This window comes from Aptenodytes patagonicus, chromosome 1, assembly GCF_965638725.1.
Source record: "Aptenodytes patagonicus chromosome 1, bAptPat1.pri.cur, whole genome shotgun sequence".
Classification (NCBI taxonomy): Eukaryota; Metazoa; Chordata; class Aves; order Sphenisciformes; family Spheniscidae; genus Aptenodytes; species Aptenodytes patagonicus.
In genome coordinates this window covers 198,828,834-198,854,090 of record NC_134949.1, presented here as the reverse complement: position 1 = coordinate 198,854,090, position 25,257 = coordinate 198,828,834, and the positions used below count along the sequence as shown (strand labels likewise).

General features: G+C 39.8%; 1 protein-coding gene across 1 annotated transcript in view; it reads left to right on the top strand.

The window, feature by feature from the left end:
- Nucleotides 1–19,084, top strand: part of FREM2 (FRAS1 related extracellular matrix 2) — a 142,902-nt gene extending 123,818 nt beyond the window's left edge. The window contains exons 17-24 of the mRNA XM_076364204.1: nucleotides 2,827–3,019; nucleotides 5,354–5,458; nucleotides 6,573–6,700; nucleotides 6,788–6,922; nucleotides 11,701–11,827; nucleotides 13,192–13,379; nucleotides 14,294–14,440; nucleotides 16,131–19,084. Of these exons, the coding sequence (XP_076220319.1) occupies nucleotides 2,827–3,019; nucleotides 5,354–5,458; nucleotides 6,573–6,700; nucleotides 6,788–6,922; nucleotides 11,701–11,827; nucleotides 13,192–13,379; nucleotides 14,294–14,440; nucleotides 16,131–16,643 (1,536 nt within the window). The 3' untranslated portion in view covers nucleotides 16,644–19,084. The remainder of the gene's footprint in view (nucleotides 1–2,826; nucleotides 3,020–5,353; nucleotides 5,459–6,572; nucleotides 6,701–6,787; nucleotides 6,923–11,700; nucleotides 11,828–13,191; nucleotides 13,380–14,293; nucleotides 14,441–16,130) is intronic.
- The last annotated feature ends 6,173 nt before the right edge of the window (nucleotides 19,085–25,257 follow it).

Genomic DNA, 25,257 nt, shown 5'->3' with positions numbered 1-25,257 from the left:
CTGAGCTAGAAGGGGTTTTGTAGATCACTCTGTCCAGGCCACTGCCTTAACTCTCTATATAATGTGGTTCCAACACTAGTAAACTTAATCTAAAAACTAATAGGATTTCATGGCCTCACTATTCTTGTTGAATGACACCACACCAAGGGCTAGAAATTCTTCTGATTTCTAGGCTGTATTTGTCATGGCCATCTTATGCCTGTTTGTTCCCTTGTCAGCACCATCTTTCATCATCAGTGGCCCTTCTCCACTGTTCATCTCCTGACCTGCATAGACAGCATTCTTATTCCCTCTCAGCTTTTGTTGTACTAGTCTAAAAAACATGGCTATTTTAGTCTCTTCTCATCAGATAGTTTTGCCATTCCTGTGATTATGTTGATTTCTTTTTCTACAGTCTACAATGCAAATTAGGCTTTTTCAAGCATGGATGATCAAAGCTCTTCCAGATAAGCTCTCACTAGTGCTCTGTATAATGGCATGCATGCTTCTAATTTCCACCCCATTCCTCAGTTTATCTTAGGATCATATCACATGGAGAGGGTAAGAAGGTCATAGTTATGATGTGATCAACTCACATACCAAAATTTTTTTTCCCCTCTATTGTTTCTAACCAATGTCTTTCATTTCTACCAGAACTCCCTGTCACTAGTTTCTATTACCTTATACTTTATGCTATAAAATTTCATCTCACTTCTATTATTCTGGTCCTCGAGGTCATTAAATTCTCCCTATGTGATATTCCAGTCCTCCTCCACATTATCATTAAGCATTATGTATGCTTCTTTTCAAGAGGGTAATGGACATATATTAAATCTTCTTCCACGTACCTTTGTCTCTTCTTCATAAGCAAACTGAATTTTAGATCTTTGACTTCAATGTCTAATTCTTACTGTACAACATGCAGATGTAGAACAAAAACACACAGAGAAAAGCCAACATAGTTTGTCTGGGATGAGTTTTCAATAGTAATACATTTGTTATACTACCAAATGTATTCAGTTCTTGATACTGTTCCAGGAAATTACAAGTGTTCGAGGTTACTTGTGAATCAAAGGCAAACCATGATGCGCTGTAGAGTAGCATCATAGCTATATTTTTTTGATAGAACTGAGAATTCTGTGTTGTTATTTGGAACAATTTAGAAAATCCATGTCTGAAATAATTGCTCAGATATCCATGCGGGTATCCCAAAGATAAGCTTGCAACTTAAATAGGACTAAAGAATAATATTTTTGTCTAACTTCAATTTGTCATCCAATACATATAGAGAAGAAAACTCTTTTTTTGTTCCAAATAGAAGTTCTTGATTTTGTTCATGTAAAACCAACAAAGAAGCATTAATGCAAAATAATCTATAACTAGCATCTCATATTGTCTACCAGGCTGCTTTACTGCATGATACTGTGTGTTTCCAGGCTGTCTACTGTCTAAATGCTAGCATATTTTATGGAACGATGCAAACAATGTAAGTGGAAAGGCTTTTGGTAGCATAGTGTGTAGATCAAGGAGTGTCACGCGTGAAAGTGAGTTGTGGCAACTGTGAACATCTGCCATAATGAACTCCTTAATTAGTTCAGAGTATTTAGTCAGTGCAGGCAGTAAATTTGTCGTTTCATAGTATTACTAAAAGTTTTGTCTGACATTTGAAAATGTAAAGTAGCTGTAAGGTAATGGACATTCAGCCCCCTGACGTGCCACTGGGTGAACCCAGAAACAGCTGGATTTTTACACAGCTTGTAAAGTTCTTTGAATGTTGGGGGGGTTTATTAGTGCAAAACACTCTTTAGAAGCTTGTAAGGTAATCGCTCCAGGGAAATGTTCAGATGTACAAATTTACATATGGAATTTCTAGTGGAAGTAAATGAGAATTCAACATATTTTATGTCTTTGAAAAGTTTCCCACTGGGAGATGATCTCAATTTCCTTCCGTGTCTTTCTAAGAAAATCCAGAATGTTCTAAAAGGATCTGGATTGCACATATCTAATCAGAGAGATGTGAATGAAAAAGTATTTGTAACAAAACATAAATGCAAAGTCCTTTCAGAAAGGTTTGGATCCATGTATCATGTAAGAGCTATCTTAAGAGGTGACAGTTTACTGACACTGTTCTTCTTGCCGTTTTTCATCAAAATATGTATAAAGGATATGTAATTCTCTGACTGATAATAATTAAAGTGCTATTGTTTTGTAAAATATATGCATAAAGGGTCTGTTTGTAAATCTATATCAACTTGCATATTATTTTTAGTTCTTCCAGACAGTGATAAACAGTTTGATTTGTGTGTTTGCATGCAGTATGTTAGCTACTATCCATGCACAAAGGAAGAAATAGTTCCAGAGATGAATAAGTACAGTCCAAGGACTCAGTCTTGCAATGACGTCTGAGCAAATTCAGGGTCTTCCAGAAGAGCTTCTTAGAGGATAGTAACGTAAGAATGTAAGCAAAAGAGTTGGTTAAGGCACAAGGATAGAGCAAATGCAAAAGGATATTTAAAAATTTTCTGAAGCCTTCATTTGTAGCCATGTTGTTTATGTACTTAAAAAACCTAAACAAAAACGATGAGTCAAAATTGAGGGATTTATGTTTTATCAGAACACATATTCAGTTTGAAATACAAAAACGGAACTTGAAGGGATGTAAGCTTAGCTGAAATCCATTGAAATGTGGTGTTTTGCGCTTCGTCTGTAATTTGCAAAATGAGAGAATTTGATTCAGTCACAATATTTATAAGTCCTGTCTTCTTTTTTTTTTCTTGCATTCAGATTACCTGTGCAATGCTGCCTTTCATGACCACTAACCTAAATAAATAATTTTCTTTTTTATAGGTTCTCAACTTAGTACAGTCCTATGTCACACTGAGAGTCCCCTTGTACGTCTCTTACGTTTTCCACTCTCCGGTGGGTGTAGGAGGCTGGCAGCATTTCGACCTCCAGTCAGAGCTCCGGCTGACTTTTGTGTATGACACTGCCATCCTGTGGAAGGATGGGATCGGTAGCCCACCTGAAGCAGATCTGCAAGGTGGGTGTTGGATTTCTTTGCATCGAACTCATGTTCTGTTACTAAGAGTATAATTTGCACACAGTAGGATGATTTTTCAATCATTCTAATAGTAAAAAAAAAATACTAGTATATCATTTATTATCGGTTGCAAACAATCTGTCGTTTCCTAGCACTCACAGTTCTCTGCTGGGGTGTTTATGAAAACCATGTAAAGGTGACATCAGTTCTTTTATTGCAAAGATGGTCTTGTTATGTTTGAAGTACACGTGCAAAAATTAACACATTTATTTCTACTCAGAACCTCAAGGTTCACTATGTATTCATATTCTGTTACCACACAGGATGTTTGCACTTTAATGAAAAAAAAAAAGAAACTTTTCTGTGATATCATTCTTTCCGGCCATGAATGTACAGTTTCAGAAACTTCTGATATTTTGAAAACATTAATTGTGAAACATTCAAAAGATGCAGAAATATATAATGGATTTAATAGCCTGTCCTATGTGTTAGAGTAGTAAACTGTGAAACATTCTTTAAATGTGATAGATACTGTCAAAAAATGTTTGTGACTATAATTAGTCAACAAAACAAACTCTATCATTACAGAATTTATCTTTGCAAAAAGTTAATTTATTTTTTAAAAATGGTGACATACAGATGTCTGTGAAAGATTAAAATGTATAGTTACACCTATATGCTGCTTTGTTCTATTTATGCAAATTTACTTTGTATTTCCCAGCATTAAGCTTCAGGTGTTCCATATCTGTCTCAACCCAAGGTAGAATACAGGCACCAGCTATAATTATGTATGTACACTTACACAATTTCAGGACTCCAGTGAACATAAAACCGTTTTTCGTTTCTGCAAACTCTGTATATGAACTACAGAAGTCATTGCTATGGAATTTCTGTCCTCACGTTAAGAGCAGGAAATGAGGGGTGGCAAGGGGAATCTACAGTGCATGAAGAATGAAGCACATGTCATGCCATGCCTAAAGAATAAGCCACATGCCACAAATCATATGATGTACTAGTCACCGAATAACAACCAGATCTAATCCTCAGTCTCAGCAGTTATGTGGCGCATCTATGCCACCGTTTTCCCATCTTTGATGCTTTAATTTTTTATTTCTCTGTTTAAGAAACTGATGGCCAGGTCTTTGGAGATGCTGAACATTGGCAACTCCCTTTGAAAACAACCAGCACAAAACACATGATAAACACAGTGAGATAGTGGAGGGTAGACCCCCAATATATCCCAGTCTGATTTGGGCAGTATTTTCTCACTCCACAGCCTTGCACAATGAGCAGCTGTTTTTCTGGGCAGGGAGAGGTTAACTAGTTTCCAATTTATTTCCATACCTCTGGATACATATAATTGTTCTACATAAAACTGTAAAGCAGTCAAGGTCTTCTAAAGCCATAATTCATACATACATATATATTTCTAATGTACCAATAAATATGATTGGTACAGGTGATTTGGTACGGGTGGTATACACTCATACTGGTGAGTGTGTTAGGTTTCTGACACATTCATGGAGGAACATTCCTGTTTCCTTCTTGCCCCTGGCAAGCAGTATGGTGGCACATCACTGGCTCTCTGTAAGGGAGCACTGGAGGAAACGCCTGGACTCTGAAGCTTTGCAGAACTCTAGAGAAAAAAGCGTTTGGCTGCAAGCTACAGCAATAAACCACTTCTGACATATAAACAAGACCTTGTAACCTGAAATTAGGAAACATTAGGCCCGTGGGCCAGATTCATGCCAGAAATCACCAGCAATGCAAAGCCTGTCAGAATGACTTTCACAGATTCAAGCACCCTCAAGCAGATTGCCATGGAAGCCACAACCAACTGCTACAACTAAATGCTGGTGGGTGCTGCCTTGGGACAATAGATAGGGAGGCACTGATACAGGAGTATCTCTGAAGCAGCTTTCATTGGTAGGAGTCAGCTTGAATACCTGGTGAAAACAAAAGTATTCTTCTTTCTGTAGCATCCCCTGGCAGCTAACCATGCTGTTGCCTGAACATAAGCACACTGTGCTGTGGACTTTCCTCAGCCTACTAGCGTGGCTGTGTGGGTCCATGATAACATGTAAAACCATGACTTTGCAGAGAAGTTCTGTATGTGCTTTGGAAAGCTAAAGCATTGTGGAAACTCTAGGCCCCGCTGTATAAATTCTTGTTTGAGAAGAATCTTGAGTCAACCCAAAAGGTACCAGCAGGCCCCCTCCCAAACAACTGACATGACAAGGGGAAATGAAAGAGTGGGACTGATGTTTCATAGGGGTGTGATTTATTTGTCATCTGCAAGTGGAATAAATCTTGTGAATTGGCTTCCACTGCCAGGTTCCCTGTATCCAACCAGCATGCGTATTAGTGAAGAGGGGCGCTTGGTTGTCAACTTCAAGACTGAAGCCCGGTTTCATGGTCTGTTTGTGATGTCCCATCCTGGTAAGCTTAATGTACACTTTAGCTGTACTATGAAAACAAAGATACCCCTCCCAAATTTTATACTATTCATTTTTCTTATTTCTGCTACTGATATCTGAATTTTTTATATACTGTGCTTTTCAGATAAGGATTTTTTCTCTACTTGGGATTTCTTACTTGTCATTGATGACTGTATTCAGATTGACAAACTTAATGAAATATGCATGAATCTAGGCCATTCTGTCTACTAGGGATCTATAAATTTATGTTTTTAATCCAAAAGCTATGATTAGCTATTTACTTATGTTGCCCTAGAAACTTAGATAGCATTAAAATTTCTTTTCGAACTTGAAGCCTTTCTAAGTTATTTAGACCTTTCTCAGAGAGTAAGAAAAGGTCTTGTATGAGCATTTTATCACTCTGTTAATAAAACATTCTCACTGCCATTCAATTAGTCATTGCTGAGGACCTGATCCTGCAATTTAATCTGTTTAAACCCCGCTGCCTTTATTCAGAATAATCACAGGTGTAAGACTCTGCCTACAGACATAAATCTGAGCATGAATGCCAGCCATGGAAAAGATTATCTAACTAAATTAAATCTGCTGAACAATAATGAGAAGGGAAAAAAATCATTTTAAGAAATCTCTTTTAGTTTAACTCAGTTTTATTAACCTATAAAACTCCTTCACAGTGCTTCCAACTTTTTCTCAGCTGTCCTCTAGCATGTTAGGTTTTGCCTATCAAGCAGAGCCGAAAGAGTTACATTGCTAAGAGAAATTATTTTGTGTTCCCTGGGCTGACATTCCAAGTTTAAAACAGGAGGGATTATAGATCTTTGCCATTCCACTCTCACTGTTTTGCCTGTCTGTTAAATTTAATCTTCATACAGTTCTGGTTGTGTAGCCCAAAAGCAACTGTTTAATAGACACTTGAACAAGAATCAAGGGGGCCCAGCTGTGTTGATTGTTAATTGATTTTGTTTGATTTTCAGTTAATAAAATCCAGTGCCCTGTAAAGGTATTAACATCAACTATGGCATTATGGTTTATGAATTATTGGGAATGTTTTCCAGGCTCTGAGAGTTTGCAGTGAAACACTAACGGTGACAAATCTGTCCCTTGGCATTTTCTAGCTTCATCTCTGACTTCCATGGTTATGTCAGCTGATCACCCAGGCCTGACATTTAGCCTCAGCCTCATCCGAAGTGAGCCAACGTACAACCAGCCAGTACAGCAGTGGAGCTTTGTTTCAGATTTTGCGGTAAAACCTCAGCCTTCACTGTGTCTTCTGTTGACCCAGCCTGTTAGTTAGGATGTTGGTGGAACAGCTCGCTCTCTCTCTCTTCAGGTTCGAGACTATTCTGGAACATACACCGTGAAGCTGATAGCTTGTACCACTGCTCCACATCAGGAGTACAGCCTACCAGTGATCTGCAATCCTAGAGAGCCGATCACGTTTGATCTGGATATCCGATTCCAGCAGGTACCACCCCAATGATACCATCATTATGTTTCCTTTTTAGTTTGATTCCTAAATTGCCTTTGTTGGTCTTGTAATGATAGTGCTAGAAACTGAATTTACTTGCTTATAAACAAACCAATTCCTAAATTGGTGGGACAGCACATACTCCTCTCCTGCTATTTAACCAGTTTTACCCAACTGGGAAAGGCTAATGTAGGAGTACAAATGTTTTCTTGTCCTCAATGCGTGGCCAATCTTTGATAGCCAATAGGAAACTCATTGGCATTGGTTTGGGGGATAGTTACTGTGATATGAACTAACCTTTGGGAATTCTTTACTTGTCTGTTGGCTTTGGTATGAAATAATTTTATCAGATAATTAGGAAAATATAAAACTATTATCAGAAGTTTTTCATCTGACACAAAGATCAGAGCTAGGTGTCTGGTATTAAAAGTTGGACCCCCAGAGGAAGATTCATTCAGTCCTAAGGCAGGACTTCGTTCACTGGCTATAGAGGAAGTGTAGATAGCCAACACTGGTAAAATGCTTAGCTTTAAGACTCATGAAAGTGAGTGAGACAAATCCCACCCACAGCAATATGGATCATATGGTAACGTGGGAACAGGCAAACAGCATACCTTTCATAAAGCCCAGCTGTAAAGCTCTGTAGCTGGGAACAGAATATGGAGAAATGGACTCTGCTGTAGAAAGCATTGACTGAAAAAAATCTGGGGGTCATGTTGGACAGCTACAGAACATAAACTGCCAGTTCCCAGTGTTATCAAAAAGGCTAGCGTGACCTTGGGATGTGTAAGGAGGAAGTTAATATCATTTCTGTTATTTGGAGCCAATACAACTGATACCGGAACAGTGTGGCTGTGGTTTCATGCTCATTAATAGTATAGATGTATGCTATTAAATCATCTCACAGTATAAATCTGATCCGGATCAGTCAGGGATACACAATCACTTTTCTGTTGAATCAGCCAGAGTACACAAAGGAATGTATGCAGTCTTTATGCTTTCATTTGGCATTATGCCAAGTATGGGAGAAGAGATGATTCCTGATATGGCATTAAGTCCTGGAGAAGCAGAGAGATGATACATGATCTGACATGAAACCTGCCCCTTCAGAGTTAACCAGCAAAACATTTTGAAAAAGTTTGAATGGAGGGGGATTTATACTAGTTCAGCACTTCAGCTTTTGTCTGGCATTTCTAATCTGCTTCTAGGAACTCTACAGCAATTCACAGCAATGCTAAACCACAGCTTGTGTCTGGTCCTAGTATAAACAAGAAGATGTTCATAATTCAAAGAAAATTCAAAAGAGCTGCAAAAATCATTGCAAAATGGGCAAAGTAGGCTAGGGAGAGACCTAACTCTTACCTGGAAGAAGCCTATGACTAAGAACTAAGAACTATGACTAAGAATAAAAACTGCCTTGGAATAAATAAATGGATACTGTAGGGGTCATTATATCAGATAAAGCTTTAATAACACAGTATGTGGAAGTTTTGGGTACATCAATTCAAAATAGGGATAAGGTGCAAAATTGCAACAGTGTCATAATCACCAAGGACTGTGGCCAGTTAGCCCCCATCACCAGCAATTTTCAAACCAAGACCAGCTCTTTTTCTTGAGATGCTTATAGTAAAAGGAATTCAGGAAATTCTGTGGCCCATGATATTGTTCCCTTTGATCACATATTGAACGACTATGTGGACTTAAAGCAGGTCCCAAAAAAGCAGCAATTAGCAGCAGTACAGTAGCACAAATTCAGTAGGCAGTATCTAGCACTTTCCCTCTAAGATTTTCTAGTAATTCTGCAAAACTGAATAAGCATTGGTATCCATTGTTTTAGAAATAAGAAACAAAAGACAGAGACGTGAGCATGAAAGGTCAGACCGTGACACTGGTCCTTAGACTAGGAAACACCTGATACCTTGCACAGGCCCACTGCATCCAGTGCTGGGGTCCCCAGTGCAAGAAAGACATGGACCTGTTAGAGTGGGTCCAGAGGAGGGCCACAAAATGTTCAGAGGGCTGGAACACCTCTCCTATGAAGAAAGGCTGAGAGACTTGGGGTTGTTCAGCCTGAAGAAGAGAATGAGCCTTATTGCGGCCTTATTGCAGCCTCCCAATATATAAAGGGGGCTTATAAGAAAGACAGGCTTTTTACCAAGGGCTGTAGTGACAGGACAAGGGGCAACTGATAGAGCGTAGATTTAGATTGGACATAAGGAAGAAATTTTTTACGAGGGTGGTGATACACTGGAACAGGTTACCCAGAGAAGTTGTGGATGCCCCCTCCCTGGAAGTGTTCAAGGTTAAGTTGGATGGGGCTTTGAGCAGCCTGATGCAGTGGAAGATGTCCCTGCCCATGGCAGGAGATTGGGCTAGATGATCTTTAAAGCTGCCCTGCAACCCAAACCATTCTATGATTCTATGAAGTCAGTGAGTGCAGGTGTCACAACTGGACCAAAATTACTTTGACTGTGAAGTCTAATGCTGAAATGATGGGGCAGGAGAGGAGTTGTTTTTCCCAATTCTTAGTCTAGTGCTCCAGCTGCTGTACTGAATTATCTTCTTGGGCTTTTTAATATGAGGCTTTTCATTTTCTTGGAAACTTTTTGTTCTAATTTCCTTCACAATTGTTTTCACTGTTCATAAGTGAGGGACCATTTTAAGAATCAAACATCAAGAAGACAATATATTTGGTGTCTCCCCTCTGGAGATTTTGGTTCAACATTTCCTTCTTTAACATGGCCCATCTCCTTTTTCCTTTCTCTGTGGCCCTTGAAGAGGGAAGCAGGTAGCCTGGAACACTAATGAGGATTGTATTACCACTGTCTCAGTCTGGAATTTCCTGAACATGAACAGCATTCAACCTCCAAGCTCTGCTTTATCCCAGTCCTTTCAGCATCTCCTCTCTTTAAATGTGCATGACTATTTCCTGACAGAAACACTCCATAATCAGGATACTTGCTGACCTGGGATGGACCAATCTCAAGAGCTCTCTGCTTCTTGAGGTACCAAGCATCTCATGGGCTTTGGTCCCACGGAGGTGGGGATGTCTACCATGAGTGGTCTGCATTGTCCCCAAATCATCCATCTGCAGAGTTGATGGGCATGGCAAATAGGCAGAATAAATTGACAGTAGTCTTCTCACCCAGCAGACCCTCACAGATTATTTTTTTAAGAACTCTTGTTTAAAATGCCTCAAATGCACGTGAAAATAATTACATTTAAACTACTGTAATAAATAACAGCTATGTATCAGCCACTAGCAGCACTGAGACTTGCATGTAAAACTGAAATAAAAATAGTAACTTAAAATAAGATGCCTAAGAGATGCATTCATAGCTATATGCATAGTATTTTCCCAGGCCATTGCTCTTACCATTGTTGTAAACTGTGTGGCTGAAGTCCAGTGCCTTTAGCTGAATACACACTTCTTGTTTCCTATTCGGTGAACATTTACTCTGCCCAGGAAGAGCTTGATGAGGCCATGCTTGATTCTCTTTCAGAACCACAGCTGGAAACCAGTTGTGCCAGTCAGGTATTTGAAGCTGTGGGACTGCAATCCAATAGCCTGAATCCCAGGCATTTAGAAGGAAGCATTCCAAGAGATGGAAATGATTTTTTTAATTATTATTTCTGTGAAAAGGCTATGGGGGTAGGGTTCCTCTTTCTGAAGAGTAGCAGTGGGTTTATAAAAATATTTCAGCTATACATTCTTCTTGCCAAATCCTGTTGCTTTGATAGTTTTGAGACTCTGTCGTGAAAAAGGGATTTGAAGAAGTGTCAGCTGTATAACTTGCAGCAGTAGTTTCTGTTGATACTGTTATATCTCATTCCATCAGCCCTTTGTCCATGAGCCAGCAAGCATGTTTTCTTTTCTGTTTTCCTTCCTTCCTTTCCACACACATATATATACATAAGTATACTTATATATGTTAGCATTTTTTTATTTGTTTAGTGGCCTCTTGTTCTTTTTTTTTTTTTTTTTAATGTGTGCGTCTTCTACATTGTTTGTTTCCTCAGGTACACTGCATCTTTTTGAACTTTGGGCTCTGCCCCAATTCTTCTGTTCACTATATTCTTTCCCTTTTGTTACGTCATGTCCCTGTATAGTTTGCCTTCTAACTTATGTTATATAGCCCAATGAGAACCTGCTGCTGATAGTATTGGTTTATTTTATTCTTGTAATGTAATCAAGGAAGAACCATAGATAACTGCATCAAATATATAAAGATAAATATTAGTATAAAAAGATGTTCAAATGGTTTGGTGCATTTTCACATGTATGATCTGATATCCTGCAGCACATCAGAAGAACTGATACTTGCAAATAAATCCTCAGCAATGTGTACTTTCAAATAATTGGCAGAGGATCAGAAGCAGAGGTGGGACTTGGGTGTAAGAATGAAAATGGGATAGAGAAAACAGGCTGTGATGAGTCAGAGGGAGACAAGTTATTGAGGGAAATATTTTCCTCATGTTACCCCCACACACATGTTGCCTTGAGCACCTCCTTGGCTGGGATTTGGAAAAATGTGGTGGGAAGAAAGTAACCTAGAATCCTGTCAAATATCACAGAAGCAGATAACCCAAAGGTTGTATGCATGTAAAATATATAGCAGTATATGTCTAGTACAAAGAAATCTTTTTGGTTAAACAGTATTATCTCATGTAGATGTGCGGAGCTGATAAATAATGTACACTGGGAAAAGATCATGCTGTGTTTTAAGAGTCATTAAAGAATACTTGTTGAAGAGCCTTATGCTGTTGTGTTTTAGGTCAGTGACCCAGTGGCTGCTGAGTTCAGCTTGAACACCCAGATGTTCCTCCTCTCCAAAAAGACTCTGTGGCTATCTGATGGCTCAATGGGCTTTGGGCAAGAAAGTGATGTTGCTTTCTCCGAAGGTATAATTGTGCACAGGTCATGCACATTTAATCTGTGTTCCACACTATCAGGATCCTGTTTCAGTCAGAAGAAGATAGGAGTAAGGGTTTGGGCTTGCTGCTTGTGTTCTTTTGCATTTGCCTTTCCTACCTGGCAGTTTACATCAGAGCTGTTGGCCAATCTGCACTGAAACTTATGTCTGAGGGTTACAGCACTGCTGCCATTTCTCATAAGCTGAGCACTTTATAAACATTGGCTGATATTAAGAACATTCCTGGTTGATAAGTGAATATATTACATAGTCGTCTTGTTATGGGTGAGTGTACTGGGTGTGGCTGGGATGGAGTTAACTTTCTTAATAGCATGGTGCCATGCTTTGCATCTGTGGCTAAAACAGTGTTGATAACATGCCAATGTTTTGGCTACTACTGAACAGTGCTTGCACAGCATCAAGGTTTTCTCCCTTCCCGCCATCCTCCACTGAGTAGGCTGGGAGTGGGAAGATGGATTCAATTGATACATCTGCCAGTGGACCTAAGCAGTCACTTCATTCCTCTGCTTTCCTCATGTGCCTCTTTTGTCTATTAGAGTGCCAGCATCTTGAATACACAACTGTCTTTTGTGTTGTATTTGCACAGTTTCTTGAACAGCAGGTGCCTGGTCTCTCTCAAAGTCTACAGTTGCTCCAAATTGTTGTAAAAGCAATGCAACATTTCTCCTTTCCTTCTCCAGATTCTCAACCTTCCTAACTACTTTCTGTCCTATGTATCTGACCACTGCACACAGTATACTTTTTTTGCCTGGGTAGCAATGGCCCAGGTTGTTTGTACAGGCCTGGCAAGCATGTCTTATCTTAAACATTATCAGACAGCTGAAATGCAATTACACAGTAGGGAGCCAAGTCTCAGAAAATGTCTCTGTGGCTTTTCATAATGTTCATTTCACTTGTACAGTATGCCAGTCTGACCAAGCATAAGTAAACTCTTATGCAGCCTGAACAGGATTCTACTGACATAAAAAAAAATCTCTTTGACAAAGTCAGGAGGCCAAAACCTACACCCTGGTCTGGTGCAGAGGAGTACATAATATTTCTTTAAGTCACATTTTGAACGAAGAGCCCAGTATAGCCCAGAATTAAAGCAGCCCCTGAACTGGTTCTCCAGTGGCCTCCTACTGCTATTATGTGGCCCAGAGTGCATGAAGAGTGTGCACTCTGATCACAGCCCTTGACAACCACCTACAGAGGAAATTGGGTAGCAAGGTGTCTTTGGATATAGTCACATTACACTGCACTAAGCTTCTTGACTAGGCTTACTAACTTGGCCTCAGTACTGTGCTAAATGTTCCAGTGTAATAGGATGTGAACTGTGTGCACTGTTTACAGGTGATATCATATATGGTCGGGTGATGGTGGATCCAGTGCAGAATTTGGGTGATTCCTTCTACTGTAGCATCGAGAAGGTTTTCCTATGCACAGGAGCTGATGGATATGTACCCAAATATAATCCATCCAACACTGAATATGGGTGCCTTGCTGATTCTCCATCCCTTCTGTACAGGTTTAAGATTGTGGTAAGTGTTCTAATTCTGGGAGGATGCACATATATAATTTTTTTTTCTAACTTCTTTTTTATCCAAAACCAACTGTTCTTTAAAATGTTCTCTACAGCACCAAATTTTTGACTCAAGCTCCAGGCTAACATGAACTGATGAGAGTATCTTACCTTTCTCCCTCCTGGTTCTATTCTTAATCTTTCTGGGGACTCTCATCATTTAGAGTTTGACCTAAGTTAGAATCCCAAGATAGGCTTTTTCTCTGCATTGTCTATATCCATTGACCATAGAGGGAGTCTTAGGAGACATGCAAGTTAAGGATTGGAATTTGTTTCATCTTTAGCCATCCAAAATTTAGTGTATAATGTAAAGTTAGTCATTCAGGTTGCCTCTGTAGTCAATAGGGAAAGAGAGATACCTCTAAAGTTGGCTTAGAATATCCGAGATGGTTTCCCTTCTGAAAATAATTATAGAGTAAGCCTAGATGACTACAGAGCTGATGCCCAACTTTTAGAGAGTTAACATTAAGTAAGATGATTATCTCATTATCTAAACTAATTTATATTAATGTCTGTTAATAGAAATGAAAGGTAGCTTCTTTAAACTGGAAAATAGACTTCTTACTTTTATTTCAGACCACATTTATGTATCTTTTTTATTTTAGAAATGTAGCTATGGTTGTTCTCTAGTGTTTCCCCCTGGTATTTCAACAAAAAAGTCTTCAGGCAAGAGATTAAATAGAAGTTAGTACAACTCAGATGTAACCACAAGCTTCTCATGTCTTTTCTCTTGATATTACACTAGATTGCATAAAATAGCATGTGTAAATTACACAATTTATACATTACGTATAAATTTTTTTTTTTTGTTTTTCCTGGAAGAAATGAATCTGTGTTTTACAAACTTTTTTTTTCCCCTCCATGACCATGTAGGACAAAGCTCAGCCGGAGACGCAAGCCACAAGCTTTGGAAATGTGCTATTTAATGCAAAACTTGCAATAGACGATCCTGAAGCAATTCCATTAGTTAAACAGCCAGGCTCTGATGGATTTAAAGTAGACTCAACTCCTCTATTTCAGGTATGATTTCTGTAGCTTATTAGCAAGAGTACTGAACCAAGAAGGAAACACTTGCACAAGAAGTGGTGTTAACAATAAGTCATATTGAAGCTAACAGACAGATTTATTCTGATTCCAGTGACAGTCAAACAGGATTATAAATGCTTAAAAATATCTAGATATAAAATTTGGAGCACTTATTAAAAGATTTCTGTGGGGATCCTATGCTTTTCTCTTGCTTAATTTCACAGTCTAAGCAGAAATCATACAAATTATACTTATGCATTTCTTCTAAGAACTTGATAAGTTTCTTGTTACACAGCATTGTTTTATTGCTTCCCATCTCACTTGTCAAAGACAAAAAATAAAAGAATCATAAGCATTTATAGCGAACTTCATGCAAATCTAGTTGATACTCAGCATTTTCTGTGCAATTCTTTCCTTGCAAACTCACACATTGTGAAACATCTAAGCACTGGAAAGCCTAGAAATTGACAACTAAAGGGTACAACTACTTCTTAATTAAATATAATCCTTCAGCTGTGTGCATTCATCCCTTTGATCTATATAACCCAGCCAGGAGTTTTCTCTCCATTATTTATCTGTTTAGTATTTGCAAAACTACATGCAAAACTCAAGTGTATAAATTAGTAGAAAAAATATTGAGGAGGCTTTAATCCTACTCCTGCCCACTTCAGTATTAAAGGTCCCATTGTAAGCAATGGAATATTTAAGAGAACAGCCTGCCAGTATAAAAAGGGTTTCATAATCTGCCCCCATGAAAATGAAATCTCTTCTTTTATATGAAGAATCCATTTCCAATGATGCAGTGAATTTTGGTGCTGTCATTCTGTCAAAAGAATAAGAATATGAAAAAACAACAGCATATCCTGAGAAAGACTCAGAAAAACAAGAGTAAAATAGAAAATGTGTTATTTCTCACAATAACAGAACTTGGCTGCAACCACTGAAATTATCAGCCAGTAGCTTTAAGATAGTATTCAGACAATCCTACTGGACCTTGTGGAGGCCAAATTTGTTATGTATCCAGAAAAGACAAGACAAATTCAAGGAAGATAGCATCATCTCATGCAGACTGCAGGGAATCACGCAATCACAGAAGGGATGAGGTTGTCGGGGACCTCTGGAGATTGTCTGTTCCAACCCCCTGCTCAAAGCAGGATCACCTAAAGCAGGTTGCCCAGGACCGTGTCCAGCTGGATTTTGAATATCTCCAAGGATGAAGACTCCACAGCCTCCCTGTTCCAATGTTCAACCATTCTCACAGTAAAAAGCTGTTTTCTTATGTTAAGATGGAAATAGAGCCACATCCAGGGCCTAGTCAGCTCGCAGGTTGGGCCTGGAAGGTCCTCTTCTGCGGCCTGTCTACAGCCGAGGTTCTATGTATGGCCATTGGTACTAACAGTACCAAAAAAATGCCAAGGCTATGCTTCTTCATCTGCACCTGATAGCCATAGAGTCTGGCCATGGAGAGGAATGGAGACTACCCCCTCTTAAAATTTTGGCAGAAAACACGACTCCTCTGGTGCACATTGGCACATAGTGGGGGATTATCTGTGCATGATTTTGAAAGTACTTGTCCAGGCAATTGATTCTGAACAGTGATTGATTTCCTCTGTGTATAGTGCTGTCCAGATTGTGTGTGTGTGTGTGTGTGTGTGTTTAAATACAAAAAATTGTGTCTTTCTAGGTGTCTTTGGGTAGGGAGTGGTATGTCCATACAATCTACACTGTACGTTCAAAAGAGAATGCTAACCGCGGAATCGGCAAAAGAAGCGTGGAGCACCAGTATCACTCGCTCTTTAGTGGTGGGAGCCCAGCAGCATCCACACAGATACGTCAGAAGAGGGGAGTTGAGCAGGACCCAGAACTTGCAAAAGACATTGGAGTAGAAAACAACCGAGGAACAAACATACAGCACATAGCACTAGATCGCACCAGCAAGAAACAGGTTCCTCAAAGGGAGGTTGCGGTCAATGGCGTTCTCCCCAGGGAACTGAATAACCAAAGTGCAGGGGTCAGCGTAGTCACAATCATTGGTGGAGCTGCTGCCATTTTCCTTGCCATCTGCTTAATTGCAATCATCATTTTGCTGCTAAAATGGAAACGAAATTCTGAGAAGAAGGAAGCCACAAAGGAGTCGGGCAGCAATGAACCAATGATGCTACCATATAATTACACCAGCGACAGCTCAGAGGTTTGATTCCAAGGCCGCAGGATTCAAGCCAGAGTCTCCAGAGTGCCTCAAAAAAAACTTGAACTGCACTTTGTTAGCAGCAGATCATGGTGACTCATGAGGAATAAAGAGTTCATATGCTTCTAGGTGTACTTGAAATTTTTTATGCTGAACTCTTGCTGCCTTTATCAACAATAGAAGAATCCATACTGAATCTCCCACTTTGCACGAAAGGTAATCCTGATGTCCCTATATCATTCACTAATCTTAAGCAGCAATTCAAGGAACTGTATTGTAAGGGAGAGATTTTTGTTTTGTTTTTGTATTTTCTGACATTTCAAAAAAGTAGAAGAAACTATCCAAAGGTGCTATATATCCTGTCTGCAATAAGAGAGGAAATCTGTTTCCTCGGAAACACAGAATACTTGAGAGGAGGAATCCTTATCCTCTTCAGTTAAGTTTTGTACTGTTTCTCACAAAGAACTCGATGTCTACAATTAGTCTGAAATGTGATGAAATGCCTTAGGCATGAATCCTCCCTGCTATAAGCTTTTGACTTCACTTAAGCTATGCCAGTGATTTTTTTTTTTTTTTTTTTACTTATGTGTAACTGAGCTTTCTCAAAAGACAGCTAGATTAGACAGCATAACATTATAAACAGTTGCATGTCACAGGATGCAATACATACTCTTTTCTGCAAATTCTTATTCAGCTATTTAATCTGAGAATTTTTTTCCTTATTTATGTTTATACAAAGCCAAAGAATGCAACAAATCCAGAAAGAATTTTGCTTTTCACAGAAACTGGATGCTTATGTCCTCTTAAGTTTATAATGGATCATGGAAGTGTTGTAAGGTAAATTATATTTGTTAGTGCATATCCACTGCTGGGAAATGCAAGCATTAGTATTTCAGTACCTGGAGAAGATGATAGAGTTAGATTCAAAATGCAGAGGACAAGGTTCTGCCTGAACTGAGCCTAGGAATCATGATACTGAATCCAGCATGTAATTGTCAGTTGCCATACTAAATGGCAACAAAGTGAAGAAAAAATTAGCATTTGATTGAATCAAGTAGTATTTATTACTGTATAATCATAGCACATCTTGACAAACGTGCTGGGTCATTGTTGGGTATTTTTTCACAAGTGACTACTTTTGCAAGAGTTATTCTAATTTTCTCTCAGCATTCTTGATTTAGGTAACATGACAGCATGATGTTCCATAGAAGTTTGGATCAGCAGTGTCCCATGTCAGTTCTTATCCAGACAGGACCTGTTCTGTCCCAAAGATATCCTGCCAAATGCTTGGCTGTGAAAGCTATGTAACCTTCAGGGCAGATTGTCTCCTTTGTCACACTAGCATTATATATGAATAAGTCGTTTCAAGTCAAAGGCATTAAACTATATAAAGTATATAAAATCTGAATCAGACTGTTGAGACTGCTGCTAAAATACCTGTTCCTTCCACCATCTTGTGGTGGTGGGTGCGGGCAGCCCCCAAACTATCTTCAGCTGCAATACACTTGTGATTTGGTATTCTGGGGACCATGCTGCAGAGATCTTAATTAGCTGAGCAGGATCCAACTTGAAAGTTGCCTGGCTGCAAGCACACAATGCTGCCTCGGAACTAAAAAATCCATCCAAAAGGCTTCTTGGTCTGGCTGTGGTGCTCTGTCAACACAGACAGACCTGACCTAGTAATTCTGCACAATCGTCCTCTGAGCCATAAAGATTCATAAACATTGAGGCCTACTAGCCTAGGAATATCTGTGCTATGATTCATGGTGCAGTGTGAATATGCCCACAGAGGGACTCATGTTAATATCTCTTGCTCTGGATTTATATTGTTATGACTTCACTCATTTAATAAGATTTCATCAGTTTTTCACCAAATGAACCAGGTCAGAGTCTGTCCTACCTTTTCTAGGTTTTCTGAAGACTGTGATTCAGACTGCTTAATTGAAGGATGTTTGCAGCAACCTAAGGGTCAAACTCCATTACTAAAATCATGCAGTCATCTTTTATTTTAATTAATCTGAGTTCTAGCCTGAAACAATTATCTGCAAGACATGCCCAGTGCGTTAGACCTTTTCCCTAGTCACCTGACATTAATTTACTCTTTTAATGAAGTTCCTGGTTTTGTGATCCATGTATTATGTGTGGAAGGTTGATCAAAGACTTAAGCCACAGATACTTTTTGTATTTAGTTTAAGTTCACAACTAAGTTGCGAATGTAACCTAAGATCAAATTTGCCTTTATGCCTATATGTGAAATCACTATGATAATGAGAAATGCAGAATTTGTCTCCTAGAACCTGAATTTTTGGATAATAGCAGTCAATGATTCTACAGTAAAATGGGACACATGTAAATAATAGAACATTTTAATATTTATAAAATGCCTGGTTTGTATAAGCAGAGAAGATCTTTTTTAAAAAATATATATAAAATACAGAAATTAGGTGTTTATTGGTAGAGCTATTTTTCTGCTTTTGAATTTTAACAGACTGAAATATCATTAAAGTTGCTTGCAGGCAAAATCTTTTTTTAATTATTATTTCTTTTTATAAAATCACATCAGAAACCATGTGTTCTACAAGCCAAATATTTAGCCCGGTAAACAACTTGATCACTGTTTTGAATAGCATCTGATTACAACCCTGTAAAATGTTTAGGTTGATGGGGATTGTCAGACTAATGTTTGTCTAACAATATATAAAATAATAGTGCAAACTGCTGATAACAAAGAAAAACACAAAGCAAACAATGAAAAGCTGGACAAGCATGAGTAAGATTCATGAGCCAGATATCAAAGTCCTCTGCCTGGGAAAAAAATCCCAGTGTTTTCAGTAAGGCCTGCTGGATTCGTCCCATTCTTAAGAAATTGGATTTCTTACAATTCAGTGAACTATAAATACATCTGTAACAACATGCCTTTTTTATTATGGCTTCAAGGTTTTAGATTTCAGCAAGACGTTTTGGAGGCTTATTAACATTTTCCCTTCTATTTCACAAGTGGCCTTGTTTATACTAACCTGAATAAGTGCCTCGTTCCCAGTTATGTGCACAAATATGTTAATATTTATCTATCCATGCAATAAACTGAGTATATTTTATATATATATTTAATCTATTTCCAGATTATGTATTCAATCCTCTTTTCCCTGGAGATGCTTATTCTGCTAGCAGTAATACCATTTGTTAAACCATTTATACAATAATTACTGTGTTTAAATTTGTTATCAAGCTGTCAAAAATCTTTCCATGCATATTTATTTGGAAAAATTTTTTGCTTATGTCTATGGCTGTGATATTTGGCATTTGTATCAGGAAAAAAATAAAACTACTTCTGTTTTGGTTACTGACCCGAAATTTGTGTATGAATATCACACTGTGGAGAGGGGTCAGTAATGCAGTGTTAAGAAAAACTAATTTGTCACATTGATGGAAGAACATAAACTTACGACGGTGTTTGCAATAAATCTCACTGCTTTGTTCCTGAACTGATTGTTTTCTGGTCATGAAGTGTTCAGCACGGGGGTTGTTTTTTAATCATTGTGGTTGCACTCATGGCTCAGAGAGGGATTTTTCTTTCAATTCCAGAACATCAGAAATCTCTAGATATCTGCAAGTGCGTTGTAGGTTGGATTGCCATGTTCCTGTGCGCTGGCAGGGTTTATTGTACCAGACTCATTGGCAGGTGAAGGTGAGCCTGCAGGAAGCAGTTCTCTCGTTCCTGCAGTGCTGATGTTACTGTCAGTTGTTTCTTGTGCCAGCTCGTTATATTTTTTTCCCAGTGGCAAATGTATCAGGTTAGAAATATATGAGACGTAGACACTTACAGTGAAACTGTTTTTTTTTTTAAATATATATATATATATACACACATACTACGATGAAGAAAGAAAAAGCAACTCTGAACCTTTCCCCTCTCACCCCACCCTTTGTAATCTGGCCAGCACAGGCCTCTGATTTCTGTGTGAACTTAAGCAAGCACCCACCTCCTTCACTGTCAGAAAGGCTATTACTTCATGGCTCGTTACACAAGTGACACCGTATATTTACCAACTGCGAGAAGGAAGGATAAACTAGCAGGCAGTGATTCCTGCTTTGCTACGTCTGCTTCCTTCTACTACCTAAACTTGCTCATGTGGATTATACTCTTAGCAGTTACTTAGACTGAGCTGAGCCATCCGGTGTCGTATTTGTGAGCTCTGTGTTGTGTTTTCTGCCAGGGCAAATCAGATTGGAAGTGTTTCTGCCCTGCTCCAATATAAATAGCTATATATGATGTAAATGAATAAAGAATCTGGTCACAGGGCTGTAGCACTATCAATAAATCAAAGGGCATTAATTTCCCACTCCGAGATCGTCCACAGTGATCAAGTCATGTCCAACAAAATTTGCTGGCTACAAGGATGAAACAAAGTAGGCAATACCTAGTCATCCGACCTAAAATTAAAATTGCAAGACTCATTAGTGAAGGATGACGTGTATGCCAAACTAAAAAAGAAGTGAAATTCATGGAAGAAAAGTCCATTACAATCAGCTATTTGTTTCAACAGCTGGTTCAGAAAGCTCAGACTAGAAAAAGCTGGGAGGATTCAGGAGACAGACCAAGCTGTTCATCTTCTTTTTCCTTTCTCTTCTGTACAACTCCACTACTGGGCACTGCCAGAGGCAGATCACCCAACCCAGAAGAGCCACTCTCATGCCCTGACAGTTGTACAACACAACAGTGTTTTTTTATCTTGGGGTAAGAGGGAATTAAAGTTTCCATTTGTCAGCACCCTAGGTTTCTAACAGCTGGCTTACCTGCACCTTACATCTGCCTAGACCTCCTGCTGAGGACTGCTTGAAATGGTAGCATGAGTCAATAGCCTTTTCCTGATGCGTATCCTGTGAAGGCATATGATCTGAGCAGAATGAGGTAAAGCATCTGGAGAGAGGAGAGTGGGGGCAGAGGTAAAGGATACTGTTGATGATTTTATTTATCTTATAAACATGCTCCATTTATTCTCTGCTGTTTGTAACAAAAGGTTAAAAGAGTATTTCTTGGGGTATCAAGTGTCTCTTTCACTGATGTATTTTTTATGTTTCTAATGGCACCAAAATGATTCTGGCAAGGAAGAAACATAAATACCAAATTCTTTAAAAGTACTAGCTCATGGGGATGTGGCTGGGCTTCTCTTCCATTTCTTGGCAAGAGACTTGGGTCTCAATACAGCAAGCTACACTGTGCCCCACAGGGACTGGTCCCCAGTGTTGTCAAGTCTGTGAAACAGAGGCTGGAGTAGGATCTGGCTAATTGTTCAGAACAAAAAAAGCCTCTGTCTTTGGGAACAAAATGATGTTGATATGTCAGGAGGTTGGCTTCATAGGAGTTATTCTCCTATGCCCACATCTCATAACAGCGTCACACAACAGTGCCACAGACCACCTCATCAACGGTGTGCCTTACAGAGTCTCCTGGAGACAGGATTCCTGGCCTCCCGTTGTCAGGATCTTGAAACGCTCTCTCACAGTAAGAGGAAAGGAAAGATTTGTATCCACCCTCAAAGAGCATCAGCTGGAGAGAGATTTATAATGGCTTTATGGGCATCAGCAGCTGCCCATGCATCACACATACAGCAACTTACATGTGCCCAGGACCTAGCAGAGGTGCCACATGATGCCCTCAATATGCCATGCAACCTTAATGCATCAGAGCGTGCAGTACAGCACAGGCACTCTCGGGGCTCCTCTGCACCCCGGGTGACTTCTTCCATCTCCAGTTGTAATGTCAACCACTGCATTGGTGGTTGACTGCCAATGCTGCACAGTGGATGTGCTCATTTATGCCACATCTTCCAAGACTTCAGAGGTAAAAGTCTCAGCAGACCATGTTCACTTCACCTAAACTCCACTCAGAGCCTAACTTAGGTGAACTTCAGTAACAAGGTCCAGAAAAACCCCATTTGTGGATGGTATCATGATGGACACACACACCTAAAAGTTGCTGAACAGAAGTGCAACAGAGGAGTGCAATTCTCACTGCTGATTAAGGGTCTGCATGCTGTGTTCGGTTATGGGAAAAGCTTGGTTCGTCGGCAGTGATTCTCAACACAGCAGGCTGTGCACTGCAACCTAAACCCACCTGCAGGAAGCACCCAGAGTGGTGCGTGGCCGCAATTGTTTTGTTGCTAACTTAAATGTTTTTAATCAGACTGGCATCTCAAAAAAGATGAGTTGCAGAGGCAGAACCCACTTCCTGCTTTTATGTAGCCAGGCTAAATGTGAGCAATGCAATAACTGCTTTCTCTTGCTGACAGGTTTTTTCTGAACTGGTTGTATAGTTAGACAGCTTGTCCAGGAAATTCAGATTCTGTTATCAGACATTGGCCTGAAGAGGTTTGTGTGCACACCTCCTGCAACAGTTGCTGTACCCATTTATTACTATTTCCTCAGCTGTGGTGATTTTCCTACGCTGCAACACTGCGCTCAGAACAGGACCACCAGTAACAGCTTCTGTCTGAGCTCTTTTGGCTTGGTGCACTGCAGCTTGGAATTTCCTTTCCAATTTAGCTCTCAAAATGAAGGTGCCGGGGAGATAATTCTCCCCCAGGAAATTTCAGTTTCCTCAGGAACTGTGCATTTGGCATCTGTAACATCATTATGAATGGTAAGTGTGATGCCAACAATTCAAAAAAATTCTTGCAGCATTTACACATTGCCTGTAGTTCCCATCTGGAACCGTCAGCTGTGGTAATATGCGTTATCCCAGTCTCCTCATGAAGTGGCTGAGAAGTTTTATTCTCCAACAAAATGATTAGTGTCAAAGCATGACTGCAACAAGTGCATGTGCGTGCACATAAACAGACACACACAGATTATGTTTTTATTATTAGATAAATTTTATACAGATTTTATTATGTAATATATACTTTAAACTTTACATATAGTTATATATAATGTTTGTGCATTTTATATAGTATGTAATAGATATTGATATATGTAAATAGTACATATTTTATGTGTGTGTTTATATTCTTGTATTATATAATATATTTTTTTATTCATACGTAATTCCTCAGATAAGGTCACAAGGATGAAGTGTTACAAGCTGGGAAGCAGAATTCAAGGTGTATTTGCCTGGAAGGAATCACAACAGCCAGACCCACAGCCAAAACCTGAGAATGCACCACCCAGCACTTGGGGTCAGGAAGACTGATTTGAAACACTCTGCTGGAGTCCAAAATAAGCAAACCGGTGGCATTCAGGACTGTCTCCCAGATGGTGACTTAAGCAGTCGCAGCTCCTGGGACCAGCAGCTGCAATCTCTACTTCCAGCTTGAGCTTTTCAGTCCTGGTCTGCTGCAGGATTCCAGGGAGTAGCACAACCATTTGTCCTGGTTTCAGCTGGGTTAAAGTTAATTTTCTTCCTAGTAGCTGGTACACTGCTGTGTTTTGGATTTAGGATGAGAATAATGTTGATAACATACTGATGTTTCAGTTTTAGTGCTTACACTTAATGGCCTCAAGTTGCGCCAGGAGAGGTTTAGATTGGATGTGAGGAAAAATTTCTTTACTGAAAGAGTGGTTAAACATTGGAACAGGCTGCCCAGGGAAGTGGTTGAGTCACCATCCCTGGAAGTATTTGAAAGACGTGTAGATGCGGCACTTAGGGACATGGTTTAGTGGGCATGGTGGTGTTGGGTCAATGGTTGGACTCGATGATCTTAGAGGTCTTTTCCAACCTCAATGATTCTACAGTTCTATGATTCTACGCTAGTCAAAGATTTTTCAGCTTCTCATGCCCTGCCAGCGAGAAGCTGGGAGGGGGCACAGCCAGGACAGCTGACCCAAACTGGCCAAAGGGCTATCCCATACCATGTAACGTCATGCTCAGTACATAAACTGGGGGGAGTTGGCCGGAGGGCAGTGACCGCTGCTCGGGGACTGGCTGGGCATTGGTCAGCGGGTGGTGAGCAATTGCATTGTGCATCACTGATTTTGTATATTCTATTTTCCCCCCCCCTTCCTTTTCTGTCCTATTAAACTGTCTTTATCTCAACCCATTAATTTTACTTTTTCTTCCAGATTCTCTCCCCCATCCCACTGGGGGGGCGGGTGCGTGAGCGAACGGCTGTGTGGTGTTTAGCTGCCTGCCGGGTTAAACCACCACACCATTCCTCCAAAATACCTTGCGTTTGGAGAGCAGCAAGTAAATGCATTGAGAAAAAGAGAAGTTAAATGACAGAAGTTCTCCAAAAGTCCATGTTTCAGTGCCTCTTCTATTTATTTTATGTCAAGATGCTGCAGTAGCAGGATTTCCCCCTCCTGAGTGCCCGCAGCCTGGGGGCTGGAAAACAATAGCTATGGCAGCAGCTTCTCCTTGCGCCCCTCTCCTGGGCTGCTGGTCTCTCAGCTCCCCTTTTTCGACCGCTGTGAGCTAGTTTTGGTCACTCATTAGCAGAGTGACCTGGAAATGCCCCCGAACAGGGGGAAGGCAGCAGGCTCAGTCAGTGAGCGTGTGCCTCCAAGGGCCAGTGACGGGGGATGCTGCCAGCGTCTGGGCCACGTGAGGCCTCTCTCCCTGGTCCCCAGACATTTTAAGAGAGTCTTTTTCATTTAGTGAAGGTATGAAGTTAAAAGCTAATCA